This window comes from Corvus moneduloides, chromosome 6, assembly GCF_009650955.1.
Source record: "Corvus moneduloides isolate bCorMon1 chromosome 6, bCorMon1.pri, whole genome shotgun sequence".
Classification (NCBI taxonomy): domain Eukaryota; kingdom Metazoa; phylum Chordata; class Aves; order Passeriformes; family Corvidae; genus Corvus; species Corvus moneduloides.
The window spans coordinates 60,306,000-60,322,642 of record NC_045481.1 but is presented as its reverse complement, the minus strand read 5'-3'; the positions used below and the strand labels follow the sequence as shown (position 1 = coordinate 60,322,642).

The following is a 16,643-nucleotide window of genomic DNA, read 5'->3' as shown; positions in this document are numbered from 1 at the left end:
CTGCCTAGAGCTCTGATGTGTGAAACCTTTAAAAACCTTAATTTGTGTAACTAAAAATTTGTTTACTCCTACCAGGCTCTAGTATTTTGTTACTTGTCTGCTTGTAATAAGTCACCTACAGATAAATCCCTTATTCAGGCTGTCAACTTACACGCATTCCTGGGCAGGAAGATACAGCATACAAAGGTGACTGTGTTACTGCTCACATACTTAGGCAGGGTAAACTTCATAGGCTGCTTATTGAAAAGATGAGTGCAGAAAGAAACAAAATGTATGTAATGCTTTACTGGAATGTTCTTGCACAGCTGCATCTGTGTGCAGATTTTTTTTGCCATCAGTATTGCTTTTGCATCCTTTCTCTAGTAAAACTATAAAGCTAAAGGTTGCAAGTTTTATTCACTTGAGAATATCTGCATTTCTTGTTTGTAAAGGGGCTTTACTGTGAGAGACAATTGCCTGAGATGGTTGTCTCAAATGTAGTGTTAGTGTACAACATGTACTCATAAGTTGGGGTTTTTTATGCAGTGCTTTATGGTCCTGAATGTGCAGTAGGGTTTTATACAAGATAAACCTGGAGAAGAGATGGACTGTCAGATTAAAATACACTGAGGATACAACCCGGTACTTGTCTTTCAATCATATCTTTGGTCAGATAGCTAATATTTTCTTTCCTGCTTTTTGTTTTCTTACTTTTTATTTCTTTTTTTTCAAAATAATTTTGGAATTATGTGAGGATGGGCTGTGAACAGAGGCATTCAGGATCTAGGGAAAAGGACAAGGAAGTGAGCATATCTGAAACACTGGAAACCATCTTTTCTCTCCTTCCTCCTTTCCCCTGTTTCTGTGAGAGATACACAGTTAGTCCCTTGCATGGTTTTTTTTTTGTAAACATCAGTAATGGGTATCACCTTTCTGCTCTTCACATCTTCCCATTTGCTGTTCTCACTTTTGTTTAAGGAAACAACAGGGTGTGGATAATGACAAAGTCAAACTGTGATTCTGAAATTTATGAGCTTGCTTTGTCAGTAATTAATTATTTCCTTTTTTTTCCTTTTTTTAATTAAATCATACATGAGAGATCAGCATGAAGGCAAACTTAGCATGTGGGAGATGGTGCTGCAGCAGAGCATGCTGAAGAATTTATATGTAGCTGCTGCTTGTCATTTAAATGTGCTGCAGGTTTGGAGGGAATTTTGTTAAATAAAATGTAATTTTTCATGACACTGAGTGGGCCACATCAGTTCTGTGCATTTGTTAATGCCAGAGTAAATTTTGTATTAGAAATCAGAATCTGTTGTCCAATCTGTGTTGCATACCTTCTGTAACTTGTTCTACTCTGTAGGCCAGTGGAAATCTTGTAGTTAGAAATTTCAGTTTAAGAAAATAATGCACTTTTTTATACCCCTGGGGATTAAAAAAGATAAAGTCGACTCTCTGGGCCAGTGATTTGATAGTTGTTTTTCATCTCATTATATATTCAGTATTGGGGCTTACTGAATCTGGAGAACCAGACCAGGTTCAGTAATGTTATAGAAAATAATAAAATGCATCTTTGATAGCAGGCAGAGGGGAAACACAATGCTTATTCCAGTAGTTAAACATTTCTTCTCAGTTCTATCTTTACACGTTTTTTTTCTGCTGTACCTAAAATTCTGCTAATTCTTGCTGTTGTAAACACACTAATGCCACTTTTTGATGCTTTGAAAGACCTTAAACTCTTTTTCTCCACAAAGATTATCATGATAAATACTGAAGCACTAAAGCTAAAAGAACTTGCAATACTTTACATTTTGATCAATTGGTAAAATATTTTTATGTAGCTTTGAATTAAAATGAAAATAAATACAAGAATGCTTTAGTATATTTGCATAATAGGAAAAAATCAACAGGACAGCATATTAAGGCATCAAAGATTTACGAGCCTTTTATAATTCTGTTAGGAATACAGAATACAGATATAAAGGACATATAAGAAAAGTAGCAATATTCACATTCCTGTGGATTCAGTGGGTGTCTCTTTGGGCAGACATGAGGCAGGGCAGGTGTGTGCTTGGACAGAGTTACTCCACAATGCTGTGTACGTCTGTTCCTGTCCAGATCTGTTTACATGGGGCTTTGTTGTTAGCTGGAGAACATTTTGTTTCAGCTTTGCAAATACAAGAAATAAGGATCTTCACGTTCCTTTTGAGAAGGAAATGGCCAGCTTTTTAGTAGGAAATGCATAATAGGACAGCATAAAATTTAAGGTGTTCTGGGCATTTGGGTTGTCTTTAACGGAGAAAGTGTCACCTTTTATGTGCCTTAGTTTAGCCACTATCAAGACTGTACTAATAATATGCAGCTCACAGATTTGTATCCTAGAGATCTCTGCACTGATTGATTTTGAGGGTGTCACTACATGCTTAAGAAAAAATAAATCCTTGACCATTTTTGGGGGCAAAGCAAGAGTCTCCCATAGCATCATGGGGAGAAGGTGTCAGGTGTAATTCTCCTTCCAGAGGGCTCCCCTACAGGTGGGGCAGCAGGCTGGGAAATTGCATTCTAATTTGCACTACAGATGAGCACAGCACACTGAGCAAAATGTGTAAGTTGTAAATGATTCGATTCAGTACCATTGATGCTTTATGTAACTTACAGGAATGCTATAATGAATTGGGAGGTGAGAGAACTGGGACTGGGGAGAGAGCCAACAGTACCAAAGTGGAAGGATCAGGGAAGGGACGGTGAGAATTTTTCTGTGTTTCTCATGAGAGAGTGCCTCCTAGCTCTACTTCTTGCACAGGTTGGCAGCCATAGTTAGTGGGCAGAAAGAAGGAAGTAAAGAGCTGAACCATAAAAATGTCACTTTGTGAGTTACTGACTCTTGCTGGTGAGTAGTGTTAAATATGTCCTAGAGGTTAGTTTTAAAATACTGTGAAAACAACTCATTTTCAGTTAAAGGCGTCTAAAAATACTTTTTGTGAGCTAAACATGTTCTATTTTTAAGCAATAGGAATAATAGTATAAAAAACAAAACTGTGGTTCCATGCTGTGCTTTTGGCTTGCTGCGGGCATCGAATTATCCCTGCCTGACGCAACTGGAGCTCCTGGCCTTTTCAGCTGTTAAGCAAAGCTTGCTAACTAACAACCCTATTGCTCACAAAGCAGTAGTCTTCCTTCTGGGACTTATTCTAAGGATGTACAGAAGTTGGGCAGTAAAGTGGAAGAACAGGCAAGACTGGGAAGAAAAGTTTTCAGTGGAGCACTATTACCAGAAGAAACAGGCTGAGAAAAGGACATGGCCATTATTTTCACACTGTGTTCTTGTTGAATACAAATATGTCATGCTTCAGGTTTCTGGGGTTTTCAGTTTTGTTTTTCGTTCTCAAGGCTGCAGATGGTGGCATTTATAAGCAATTCTGAACTTCAAGCATTTTTTTAAGATCACTGAGTCCAACCATTTACCCAGCACTTCAACGTCCAGCACTAAACCATGTCCCCAGGTGCCGCATTCACAGGACTCTTAAATCCCTCCAGGGATGGTGACTCCACCACTGTCCTGGGCAAGCCTATTCCAGTGCTTTATAACCATTTCAGTGAAGAAACTTTTCCTAATATCCGATCTGGAACCTCCCTGGTGCAGCTTCCTAGCTTTCCTTTGTTAAATTACTGCTGACTGGGCTTGCAGGACTGCAGGTCCGAAGTCTGGACTTCAGTTGTCCATTTTGTTCTTGCCTACTGGCAGTCAGTGTATAAATTAAGCCATGTGGCTAAGCTGTGTTTTAAGCAAATTGAAAATTAGGATGCTAAATGAAAATTCAAAATCTTTGTTAGTATTTGTCTCGATTTGATCTTGTGAGGATGTAGATGAAATATGTTACAGTATTGAGTAACAATGATGCTCAGACTTGGAGGACAGGAAAGGTATAAAATCAGTAAGTAAACTGGAAAACAAAGGGCTATATATCTCATAAATCTGCAGTTTGTTTAGAAGTAGTTGAGAAAGTGGATGTTCTCTATAAAATGCTAGTTTTATTTAATACTGCTATATGGGTTTTTTTAATGTCTCAAATATTTAAATAAGGAACGCTTCCCTGTTTCAGAAAACGACTCACTGAAGTTTACAATAAAGTTACTCTAAATACCAATAGCAGTATGATTAACCTGCCATAAAATTAATTCCAACACAAAAAAGCCCTATGCAAATCTAGTTCTAACCAGTTTTATCCTGGAAATTTGGCAAGTCTGGGTGCTGCTAAATGATATAGAACACCCAGAGAACCGATGTCTTTGGTACATGATTTATTTCCACCTCTCTTAGTGAGCACTGCCCAGGGTGATACAGGGCACCACCAGGTTGCAAGTATGAAGAAGCAAAGGTGCATACCATTTGGTCTTTCTCTGACAATAGTTTTACTGTTACTTGCAGATCTGAAGGGGAAGGGATTTTTATTATTATTTATTTTTATTTTTCTTGGAACTTCACAGTTATTACTAAAAAATCAATACATGCAGCTTTCCACTTGGTCCGAGTTGAATTCAATGTCTTTTGATGTTGTAGGACCCTTGTTGGGTAATTATTGGTGTAGCTGGCATATTTATTGTCTTTGTGTGCTACATACTTGCAGTTTGGGAAATTAAAGATGATACTTTATATAACAAGTTTTGAAGTGACAGTGCTGTTGTTGAGAAACTCTGGGTGTATGGGCTTAAAATGTTCTTAAACTGTGTTGATAAAGTCCATCTGTAGCAGGACTAAGTAGGCTGCCTAAGAAACACAATGATTTCTAAGTTTTCTTTTCTACAAACAGGGTTACTTCCTTCTCTTCGAGTCAATGCTGGATTCTGTCATCTATGCAAAGGACAAGTACCTGGCACAGGGAGGCTCAGGTTGGTGCTCAATTCTTTTAATAAATTTAGCTCTGGGGGGAAGCTAAATGAACTCGGAGACTTGGAATAAGCTATGCATGGATGAGAAAGTTGCCAGTCTCAGTGAAAAATGTTTCCATTAGTGGGAGCTTCAAGGCATTAATTTACTGTATGGGTAATAGAAGAACATTAGATGGGGTACCAAGGTCTCAAGTTAATGGTGTTTTTAAGAATAGAGGGGGCTATTTATTCTTAAGTACAGACTAAATTTTTCCTCCCTAATTCTTCCCACACATATGGGCATTTGTTTTCCTCTCCTGAAATCCAAGTTTCTGCATAACTAGGAACAGAGGAAAATAAGTTTTACCTTGTAAGATGTGATACTGTTCAAGCAAGCTACTGTGGATTAGAAGAAAAGTGGATAGGGTGTTTTTCTGAAGGAGGGAAATTGTGTGGGGAGGACATAGCTTCAAACACATGAAATAACTAATGGAATTACACTATTACAGTTCAGCATATTTATCCTGATGGTAATATGCTCTTTATTTTTAGGGCTTGAGGGCAGGGTTGTGAGAAAACAAAAGGGTTTGCTTTGAAGTAGAGTTCTTTTGCCCATTTAAGTAGCTAAGATAGTGTCGTCTTCAGCAGTGTTTAAATGCCTATAAATATTTATTCCTCTTGTGATGCAGCTTTGTGCACGAGTTCTGCATGTGCTTAATTCCTTTGTCAGTATTGTATTTCATATTGACCTTTTCAATTGTAGTCTTCAGTCTGGGGTTTTTTTCCCCTTTTGTGCTAACCATGCACACAGTTTCACGACACTGACCTAATGATTGGATTAATGACTGTGTCACAGTGCTTGCTGCAGTGCTTCCCTCTGATTGCAGTGAGCTTTTGTATACTACAGAGTGGAGCAGGAAAAATGGGCTTTATGCAGTTGTTCACAAAGCTGAATATACAAGCAAGAGATGTCTTAGAATATTTAGTAGCCACTTGAGCAACGTCACAGAATAAGAGCTTTTTTGTTTTCGGTAATGTAGAATAGTCCAGCTACATCAGGAACACAGGTGTGTGCTCTGTGTAGCTGTATGCTGATAATTCTACACTGCAATACAGTTAAATCCAGGGACAGTAGTTATGTTTAATTACTACTTCCAAAGCCTTCTGAGAAGGGCCAAAAATTTTCAACCTCTGTTTAAACTCTATTGTTGGTAGGTTTGCTATTGGTTTGTAACTCCTAGAGATTCCTTTGAGAGATGGGGTATCCTGGTTCTGCAGTACACTCATCCTTTGGGGTCTGTCAATGGTCTTGGGCGCTTCATTGATTCTTGACAAAGCACACAGTGTTGTACAGGCGCTGATAGAATTTTCAGTTCTGTTAACAGTATCATTAAGGCGCTTGCAGTTGCTGCTCCTCTGCCAGCTTGTCCAGCAGGTGAATGGCTGTGCCCTGGGTCCATGAGAAGGGTGCTCAGCAACACAGACTCTTCTGCAGTGTAGCTGAATTGCACATCCAAAGCCACATGAGCCAGAGCTAAGAGTTCACTCTGAGGTGAAGCCTTACCAGAGAAACTCCTGAATCTGCTTTATTTTGTCTAAAGCCACTTGGTACTATTGAGCCCAAGATCATTATTACAGAGAATGTTTGAAACCTGGAAAAAGCAATAGCAGCAGCTGCAATTTGACCAGATCTTTCAGTGATTGAGCCGGGAATAGAATCCAAATTTCCAGATATGTGTTCAGTCAGTCATATCGTCATTACTTCAGTTCAGCCTATTGGCCTGCTGGAGTGGATTATGCCAAACTATCTAGGGTAATGTGTACGGTATAGAATAGCTTTATTTGGGAACATAACATTTTTGCTGCCCAGGGCCCATCTGTTTGTTCTTTAGAGCTGTTGCTCAAGTATAGATTTTTTCACACACTTGAGTCCAGCTCACATTGGCGAGGGGTGACAAAGGTAAGGAAGGTGTCATTCAAAACATAATACATTCAAAGCATAATGCTCGTTCACATCAAAATGATGATGGTATTCACATGGAGTAATTTCTCTGTATCTGGAGGATTGCTGTCTTACCCTTCAGCGTCCTGAAGTTTGTGAGGCATTGCTAAGGGCTGAAGGATTTCCCATCATATTCTCCCCACCACGTGAGCTGTTCCTGGTGACGGATGGCTCGTGGGCACCGAGTCGAGAAGGACACAGATGGTCAAAGCAATGAATCTGGGAGAGCTCTGAGGAGTGTGTGCTTTTGTCCAATCAGCATTTTGCTCATTTCACCTGTGAGAAGGAATAATTATTGAATTATAGGCTTAATGTGAAAAAAAATGACAAGTCTGTCAGGATTGCACAGGAAAATGTTACCGGGTTGCAGAAAGAGCAGAGGATTTCCAGGGAGATCAAGGATAATGGGGAAATGGCAATTGCATATTTATGCAGATGCTTTTAAACATGTACAAAACTCTGCAGTGTTTAGATGATTTAGGCTGATCTTCAGAAAGCACTGCTTACGTTTTCAGTCAAATCTCAGTACAGTGTATAGGACATGGGTGGGTCTGTAAATTTGGAAGTTGATGAATTGCTGTAGTCTTGTGCCTGAGCCCTGTTGGTGAAACACAGATTTCTTTTTGTGAAGTCTGAATAGACATTGTCTATGTTTGTGGCTATTAATAGTAAAAATGCAGATTAAATTGGAGCATTTTGTGTTTACGTTTTCCCTTGTTCTTAAGCACTTTGTATAATCCATCATGAGTTCCAGTGCTGATTTAAGGATTTGCCATGAGAACAAAGATTTAACGAAAACTGATTATGATCTAGTTCAAATATTTTATGCTTGATAGAGGTGATTAAATTTCTCTTTGGTTTACAGAATGTCCCAGAAATTTGGACTAGTTAGAGGAAGGAAGTTTATAAAGTAGTTGATCACGTTTTGTTGTGGGTTTCATTTTCATTTCCAGTAGCACTGCAATGCTCCTGTGTGTTTCTGTAACCAGGGGCTGCCAGTCTTTTCATCTCTCTTCTCACCATACCATTGTGTCCTATGAAACCTATTCCACTAAAAAATAATCCCTCAAAGGCTGTTGTCCCTTGCTTTTGTTGTCTGTATCACACTGTCTTTTAATTCTTGGAGCATCAGTGGTTGCTGTTGAAGGTGTGAAATGCTGTGAGGTAACGGCAAGTGTAGTACACACATACAGTTAAACAGCAGTGGGAAAGCTTGGAGAAACACACTTCACTTAGTGATGGCTCCAGAAACTACCTGCAGATACTCCCACTGCCAGATGGTGATGTTTAGTGCTTGTGTGACAGCTGTCAGGTGTGCTGGAACCGAGTGATTTGTTTTGGACAGGACAGTTTGAATGCTCTCCTGTTTGGATTCTCCTCAAACTGCCTTTGTATTGCTGGGTTAATTGTAGGCTGTTCCTGGAGAAATGCTGCAAAGTAGGGGTGATGATGGTTTTACCAATGGGATTCCAATTTAAGCTTGCTGATACTTATTTATTCTGCTTTAAATAGTCAGCCAGTGAGAAAAATGTCAGTGTGCTTCCTTTACTGTCTTTATATAACAAAAAAAATTCGACAAGGTTATTCTTTATAATCACTATTTATAAGAATATTTCCTTTGGGCTAAAGCTATTCTCACTATATGAAAGGTCTGATTTCAATTTGCTGCTTCTATCTTTGGTATTTTGCAAGGTAGAAAGTACTGCTTTTCTGACCGACCATGCTATACCAATGATTTCTCCATATTCATTTTGATAAACTATAATTTCAAATAGAGCTGAAGACAAAATTATTTTTACAGTTCACCAGATTTTGGGGAAGAAGAGAGAAACTTGGCTTCAGTTGTATTAACACTGCCCCTTTCATGTATTAATATAAAATAAAATTAAATAGGGTGTTTTAGTTGACATTTTGCTCTGAAACCAGGTCAAGAATTCAATGTATATGGCTTTAGAGGCTTTAAAACTCTGAAGAACAAAACATGGGAATTTCTTTGTGAAAAGAAACCCAGCTAAATATAAATTGAGCTCCTTTTACTATTTGTTAGGGTTATAGACAGCTGTGTACATACCAGCTGTTCTTTGTAGGTTTTCCAATCAGTTGAGGTTGCCAAGAGATTGACTGACTTTGTTGGCAGCTGTTAAAAAGGCAAATGTCAGTCTTCCACTACTATTTGTAAAAGCTGTAAATAGTTACTTGTTCTGAAAATGTTCTTGGGAGAAGGAAAAGTGCAAATGTGAAAGTAGTGTAAGAATGATAGCTGTTATCCTGAAAGTGGGAGGGAGGGAATCAATGAGGTTCTCTTCTCTCTGTCAGGTCACTTCCTACTCTTCAGATGCAGACAGAAAAGTGGTTATTTCCAGTACCCAGAAATAATTTTTTAGGTTGTAAGGTAAGAATCAGCCAGAGCTGATAGCAAACAGGAATAAAATTCTTGAGTAAGAATACTTGCTCTTTTCAGAAAATGAGGTCTTTTCACAGAGGCTTCTTGTTATTACAAAGCCCTCACCTGAATTTCTGTTTGGGTGTCTGTCTCCAGTTATGAAATATATTTTTAGTCTCTGTATAGAAGCCAGAATAGGCTGTTCCAAATTATTTTCTTCAGTCATCAAGTTTCCAATCATTTCCTGGTAGTGGGATTCAACTACAAAGAGATTTTGTCATGAATAGGAAATACCAAAGTAGTGTGTGAAAATTAAATTTTTGTGTCTAGTCTCTTCTGTGGACAAATGGGACTCTAAAAAATAAAGTAGTAGAAAAAGTGTCTTGTCCAAGAGCTAAAAAAAGTTCTTTTATTTATTCTTTTAAGATGTTAATCACTTTAAGACAAAAGAAAAAAAACCAGTCCTCTTTATGTGTGTCTAAAATAAAATTCCACTACTCTGTTTCTGTTATTACAGTCTATCCTGACTTGTGCACCATCAGTCTAGTAGCTGTTGGGGATATGAATAAACATGTGGACAAGCTACTTTTCTGGGAAGATGTGTATGGCTTTGACATGTCTTGTATGAAGAAGGCTGTCATTCCAGAAGCTGTTGTGGAGGTGCTGGATCCAAACACACTGATATCTACAGCCAGTGTCATTAAGGTACCATATTACCTAATGCTTAGTAGGCAGATTAGAAGTTTCCTTGGTTTGTGGAGGAGGGGCAAAAATTCACATGGCACACAAACTTTGGTATCTTCAAAATTATAGAAGTGCAGTAAGGTTCTTGCTGTTAAGACTGGAAGGTTTGTATCAATTGCTTTTTTTGCCAACTTTGAGCTTTTAGTAAGGTAATTTTCCCACATTTAGACTGTTCTGTTCTATGATTTCTTCTATCCAAAACCAAATTTACTTTATGCTTTACTGGTAATAGTGCATGCATGTCCCTTTCTAATACATGCTGTCGCAAGCAGTCACTGTTCAGCTCAGGTGTAGGTGCTTATCAAATTTTGTCATCATGCAGAATGTAGCATAACTGTTGTGCTGAATGGCTTTATACTCATTTGTTCTCATTTAGCCATCATGGTTTTTAACATAACTTAAAATCAATGCATGTGCTCGTTTGCTGGAGTTACAGTACAAAGTAGTAAAATTAATGAGTTGAGGAACAGTGGCATTATAGGTAAATTGTTTTAATCAATAGCTATCCCACAGAACAAATGGATTATATTTTGTAGGGAAAGTTTTAAAATGTTCCAATTCATCATTATGATTATTACAGAAGGTACTTTTGTGTATTTGCTCAGATCAGGTGTGCTGCTTGTTCTGTATAGTTCATAATGTAACTTTTCAGGAAGGAAAACATTCCCTAAAGAAAGACAAGGCAGCATGAAAAATCATAAAAGGCTTTGGGTTAAAGATCATCCAGTTCCAACTCCCCTGCTTTGGGCAGGGACATCTTCCACTAGAGCAGGTTGCTCAGACCTCCCTCCAGTGCGGCCTCAAACACTTCCAGGGATGGGGCAGCCACAGCTTATCTGGGCAGCCTGTGCCAGGGCCTCACCTCCCTCACAGGGAAGAATTTCTTCCTAATATCAAATCTAAACCTGCTGTCTTTTAGTTTAAATCCATTCCCCCTTGTCACTCCATGCTCTTTTTAAAAGTCTCCCTCCATCTTTCTTGTAGGCTCTGTTCAGGTGCTGGAGGCCACAGTTAGATTACCCTTAAGCCTTCTCTTTTCCAAGCTGACCAGTTCCAGTTCTCTCAGCCTTTCCTCACAGGAGAGGTGCTGCATCATCTTGGTGGCCTCCTCTGGACTCACTCCAACAGGTCCATGTCCTTCTTGTGCTGAGGACCCCAGAGCTGGATTCAGAAATCCTGCAGAGAGGAAGGAGGAATAACCCCATGTACTAAAAGAGGCTGGGGGCCTACTGGCTGGAAAGCAGCTTTGCAGAGAGGAATCTGGGGGTGCTGCTTGATGCCAAGCTGACCATGAGCCAGTAACTCACACCCTTGTGGCAGAGGCATCCAGCAGCATCCTAGGCTGCATTAGGAAGAGGACTTATCACCAGCAACTCAAGAGAGATTCATCTTCTCTTGCATCCCAGGGAGATGACTTTTGGAGTGCTGTGTCCAATCTTGGGTTACCCAGTGTGGGAGTGAGATGACTCTCCTGGAGTGAGTCCAGTGAATGACTGCAAAGGGGGTTCTCCAAAGGTCTCTTTCAAACTAGTTATTCTGTGATAGATATAAAGCCAATTTGGCAAATCAAAACCCCCCAGTTTTAACCCATACCAGTTTATGCTGTAGTTTACCATGTGACTACATGAACAAGGTCAAGATGCCTGTGAAAACTGCTCCTCTCAACAAGGGGCAGCTGCCATCAAGAAGCAACTTTCCTGAACAGACTGAGCTACTATGCGTAGTTCCATACCACTACTACTCAAACGGTCTGTTTATTTGGGCATGTGAGGAAGAAGAGTTTCAGGTGTTTTGTCACATGGGATTAGGTAGTTTTTTAGTCTCTTCCCATTTTTTGGAAAGCTGAAATAGTATTGCCGTATAGAAGTTGTCTCATAATGAGAACAATTGAACAACCTTCATCTAAAGGGAGATCTGAAGTGGCATTCCTCACTGTCACTGACAGAATTTTATTACCCTTTTTGACAGCATATCAATTGTAATACTGCATCCACTCCAGACTTGGAATTCTCTTCAGATTTCACCCTGAGCATTACAATGAGCACACAGTGTACGGTAAGACAATCTTAGTTTCTTCATACATGGTCGGTATCACATTGGACTAAGAGACAATGTATTAATTATCCTTAATTTATCATCAGTCCTTGCCTTGAAACATTAATTTCTGCAGTATAGAGGTGTCAAATGAGCTCTTTCTATAAAGAGAGATGGATGTAAAATTCCAGTAATGGTGTTACGGGATAATACAGGTAGCTGAGGAAAGGGAAGGGTAAGGAGCCTTAACACTGGGATCTTTCTGTTTTGTTCTCTAGCCCATTTTCTGAAATAGAAGAAAGTCTGGTGTTAGCTTGGCTAAGTAATGCATTGAGTTTTCCAACACTACGTTATAAGCAAAGGCAGGATGGCCTAATTTTTACAGTAATTTCATTAATTTGCTTCTATATTAAATACAAATTATAAGTGCTTTCTACCAATTTAATAAAATACCATCATCAAATTTGACAAAAGTTTGCATTACACTCTGAAATCTATAGTAAAAACTGAAATTTTTGCAGTCTGGAGTATTCTGAAACTTTTGGGAGTTTCAAGCTTAAGTCACATAATAAAATCAAGTGTAAAGGGGTAATTTTAAACTTACTACTAATATATTGAGATTAAGTCTGCTTGAGCAGGTTTATTGGGCTTTTGCACGAGTATACAAAGAAGAGCTGCAGGCTTCCTCTGACATGGACACAAAGAATATGTTTCTATATGATATAAATTGCTTAGGCTGATGACAAAATCTTGGATGCCTGCATCAGGCAATGTAATTCCTGGTTTGGATGTTAGTTCATGCTGCTGTGTTTGCCAGCGTTTTTGCAGTGTAACAATCTGCATAAGAGTCTGCTGGTGTTACAAAGTGGAATTTTCCAATGTATGTCGTTACAATCATTATCATTTTTAATTAGTAGGTGTGTACAAATACTTCATATTTATTTGTCAGTTATCACCAAATTAAGTAAATACACAGTAACATTTTTTGTTTTATTAAATGGAAATATGTATATTTTATTGTGCATACAGAAAAAAACCCTCCTGTTTTAAGATATCATAGGATAATCTAGTTGCCTCAGGGCAGGGTCAGATTTGATTTGAGATCAAGCTCCCCTGCAACCCTGGTTTAATTTTCTTAATATGGCCACATTTTAGTAACTGATTAAGCAGAGATCTTTACACAATGTTGGCCGTCTTTCTGATGTTGGGTAAATCAAAATAGCTTATTTTAGAAATATTGTTTTCCCCAGCACTAGGCTCTTACAAAAACTTCATTTCTGTTCTGTGATTCTGTGGTATCATTGGCATATAAATCAAGATGTATACCTGCATTTTATGACTTCCAAGAAGAAGGGGAGGGAAGGGGGGGAAGAGCAGTGTTTCTGAAATTTTGCAGCGGATGCAGGTTCTAAAAAATGATCAGAATGCTGTAAAGTATTTTGCAGTTCATAATTTAGGTTTATTGACACTTAGAGTGAAATTTCCACAGTTTCTATGATGGATTGTAGAAGTTTAGTTGAGGGTTGACAGTTCATCCATCATATCAGGCTGCCTAACCTTGCAGTAAATGAACAATAAAAGTCCATTATTTATGTTGAGAATTTTTGAGGAGATGCTTTAAGATTGCAATTTGTTCTTTGAAAATAATATTTGATGTTTTTCTTATTTGCATATGTGTTTTGTTGTTCTGCTGGCTTTTCATTTTCTGCACAAAAAGAGAAAGTTGCCTACATTTCCCAAAATTCTAGGATTTTGTACTTGTCTCTTACGATTTTTGGGGGGAGGGGGGTGTTTAAATATGAACATCGCTTTGTTTACAAAAAATATTCCACAAAACCAGCAATTAGGAAATCCATCTTTATATGCTTGTATTTCATTTCAAAGCAGCTTTTCCTCAGCCATGGAAGTGTGGAAGCAGATTTGGTTGTCGTGTTCCTCCTGGTGTTGCCATCAGCATTGCTGATACCAGAGCAGTGCTACCATCAGAGCTAGGACTGGTTCTGTTGAATAATCTGTCCTTAGAAACCAGGCAGCTGGAAAATGTAGGGGCACATAGTTCTGTTATTTGTTCTGGGGATCCTACTGCAGACCAGCTCCTGGTTTGCAGTGTCCCTGGCTGTGGGGGGTGGGTTTCCATGCTCCCTCCCAGGGCACTGTGTGCATGCCCCACAGTGTGAGGGAGACATTGCTACACTGAGGTGTGTCAGCAGCATGGAATGCAGGGCTGCTGTTGCTGAACTTAGGTTTGCAGGAGCTTTGCACTGGTGGGATTTAGCAAGCAGTTAGAAAAGAGAGCTGTGGGCTCTTCTGGTTGGAATGTGCAACATAATGTTAACGGTTGAAGAGCTGAACTCTCAGCTGGCATCTCTGGAAGTAACAGCCACATCAGGGTGTGCTGCTTCTTCCCATCAGCCTGTTTGCATGTCTGTGCTAACAGGACAGGATGCTGGAAAAGCTGGCAGGAGACAGAACCATAATGTAGTTGTTTTAGCAACTCATTACCACATTTGCTCGGGTCATGACTTGGAACACCCCCAGGACCCCTCAGTCAGGAGAGGCTTCACTTCATGTTTCTGTGGCAAAATCATAGAATGCTTTGACTTGAAAGGGACCCTATAGATCATCTAGTTCCAACCCCCTGCCATGCCCAGGGATCCCACCCCCTGGATCAGATTGCTCCAAGCACCAACCAGCCTGGCCTTGAACACTTCCAGGGATGGGGCAGCCACAGCTTCCCTGTGCAGCCTGTGCCAGGGCCTCACTATCTTCACAGTAATAATTTCTCCTAGTAACTAATCTAAATCTGTCCTCTTTTAGTTTAAAACCATTCCCCCTTGTCCTAGCACTATCTGCCCACGTAAAACAATGCTAAATTCTTCTAAAATCTGTCCTTAGTTTTTCCTCAGCTGACTGTTTTCTGGGTTTGGATTGAGTGTACTGAGGACATTGAATTCCCAGCCATCATGGTGAGCTTGTGTAAAATAGAAAAGCTGTGCGGTTCACAAAACTAAGAGCATAGCATTGATGCTTCTGATTTGCTTGTCCTTCCACCTATTTGAAACTACCCTCATACTTTTTTATGACCAAAAATAAAAAAACACCCTAGCAGAGTATTAAGTCGTGCTCATAAGAGATCAGCCTCATGTCTTACTGTAGGTGCATCTTGAGTGTATTGCAGATGATCCTGTAATACATTGAGTCATAGCCTAAAAAATGATTTAGGCTCTAAATAGTTTTTTTCTTCCAGATGTTCAAGAAAATAAGTAAGTCTTCAAAAAAAAAAGTGTATAAGAAATACAAAATGATTAAGCAAAAATAAATGGTTTAAAATGACCTTGTATATGCTAGTTAGTCTTTTAGAAGTCCTGGGACAAGGTGGGGTAGTTAAGGCTTTTTTCAGAGCACACACTGCTTCTGTGAATTTTTCCTTTATTCCTCACATGCTTTGCCACAACGAAGTATTTTCTAGCATTAATTTTATCTATCATTATTTTAGCTTTCAAAGATTGAAGATTTTCAAAGCGTGAAACGGTTGCATGGAATCATTATATGAAATTGTTCCAAAGCACTTTTATTGCAAGTTGACTTGATTTCAGTCCTACAAAGATAATAGCAAAAAAAAAAAAAAAAAAAAAAAAAAATTAATTAGCCTGCAGAAGTGCATTTTCCTAATAAAGAGCTAGGGTTTGTCACTGCTGATTTTAATGAGACATCTGGCTAATATCAGTTAGTAGATGCTGCTAGAAAAATACTTCATTAATTGTATTCTAAGTTGATCACTGTGTGAGCTTTTGAGATAAAATATAATGGTGATTACCCTCAGTATAGAAATCAATTGACAAACTTTCTCTTTTGTTTGCAAGCATTTCCCCTGTGAGTCCATCAAGGTTGATCTTTCCTAGCTGAATAACAATATCCCCTGAGAGGAAAATGGCAGTATCTCTTCATTGCTCCCAGGAGATGTTGTCAAAGAGCAGGGGATGTGTATAAAAAGTGGGAGGGAGGAAGGGGGTGAAAGAAGGATAATGAACTAGAGGACGTGACTGATGTATTAAAACCTTCAGGAGGAAAAAGGAAGTTGAGTTGACTAGAGAAAATTATTCTGATTATAGAAAAATCTTTGCTGGTTAAAATTTCTTTAAGTGTTAGGCAGTTTCATTTCTTAATATCTGGTCTTCCACTTGGGAGCCAACAAGAAGTATTAACATAGGAATCTTCGGTTCCAATCTTATGTGAGAAACTAAGTTTTTTAAGTTAGAAATCTGGTTTGGGTACCACAGTTAAACCCAGCTCAAATGCCTGATTTCTAAGTAAAGGAAATACTACTCTACCATGCTACAAAGCAGGTTTAGTCCTTCTCAGCTCTTTACTTACCTGTAGCCTCCTCTGCAGTGATCTCCAGATTATTAATCTTGAAAACATAAAATCACTGGGTTTTAATTGCCAGGGGTTTCTTTTCCCTGTGATAAAACCACAGCAACTCTGCTGCATGGATGACAAACATTCCATCTCCATGCTTGGATAAACTCCATCAAAAGCACATTATCTCCCACTTCTGTGGCCAGCTGTCTAATTGTATTTGTTGTAGCCACTCACTGTTGGTACATGATACTACTGAAGAGCAAGAATGAT

The 16,643-nt window shown here is 38.9% G+C and overlaps 1 protein-coding gene across 1 annotated transcript in view; it reads left to right on the top strand.

Annotated features, from left to right (window-relative positions):
- The window catches only part of PRMT3 (protein arginine methyltransferase 3), a 55,242-nt gene that overhangs the window by 21,955 nt on the left and 16,644 nt on the right, over nt 1-16,643 (top strand). The window contains exons 10-12 of the mRNA XM_032112531.1: nt 4,791-4,869; nt 9,751-9,938; nt 11,946-12,032. Of these exons, the coding sequence (XP_031968422.1) occupies nt 4,791-4,869; nt 9,751-9,938; nt 11,946-12,032 (354 nt within the window). The remainder of the gene's footprint in view (nt 1-4,790; nt 4,870-9,750; nt 9,939-11,945; nt 12,033-16,643) is intronic.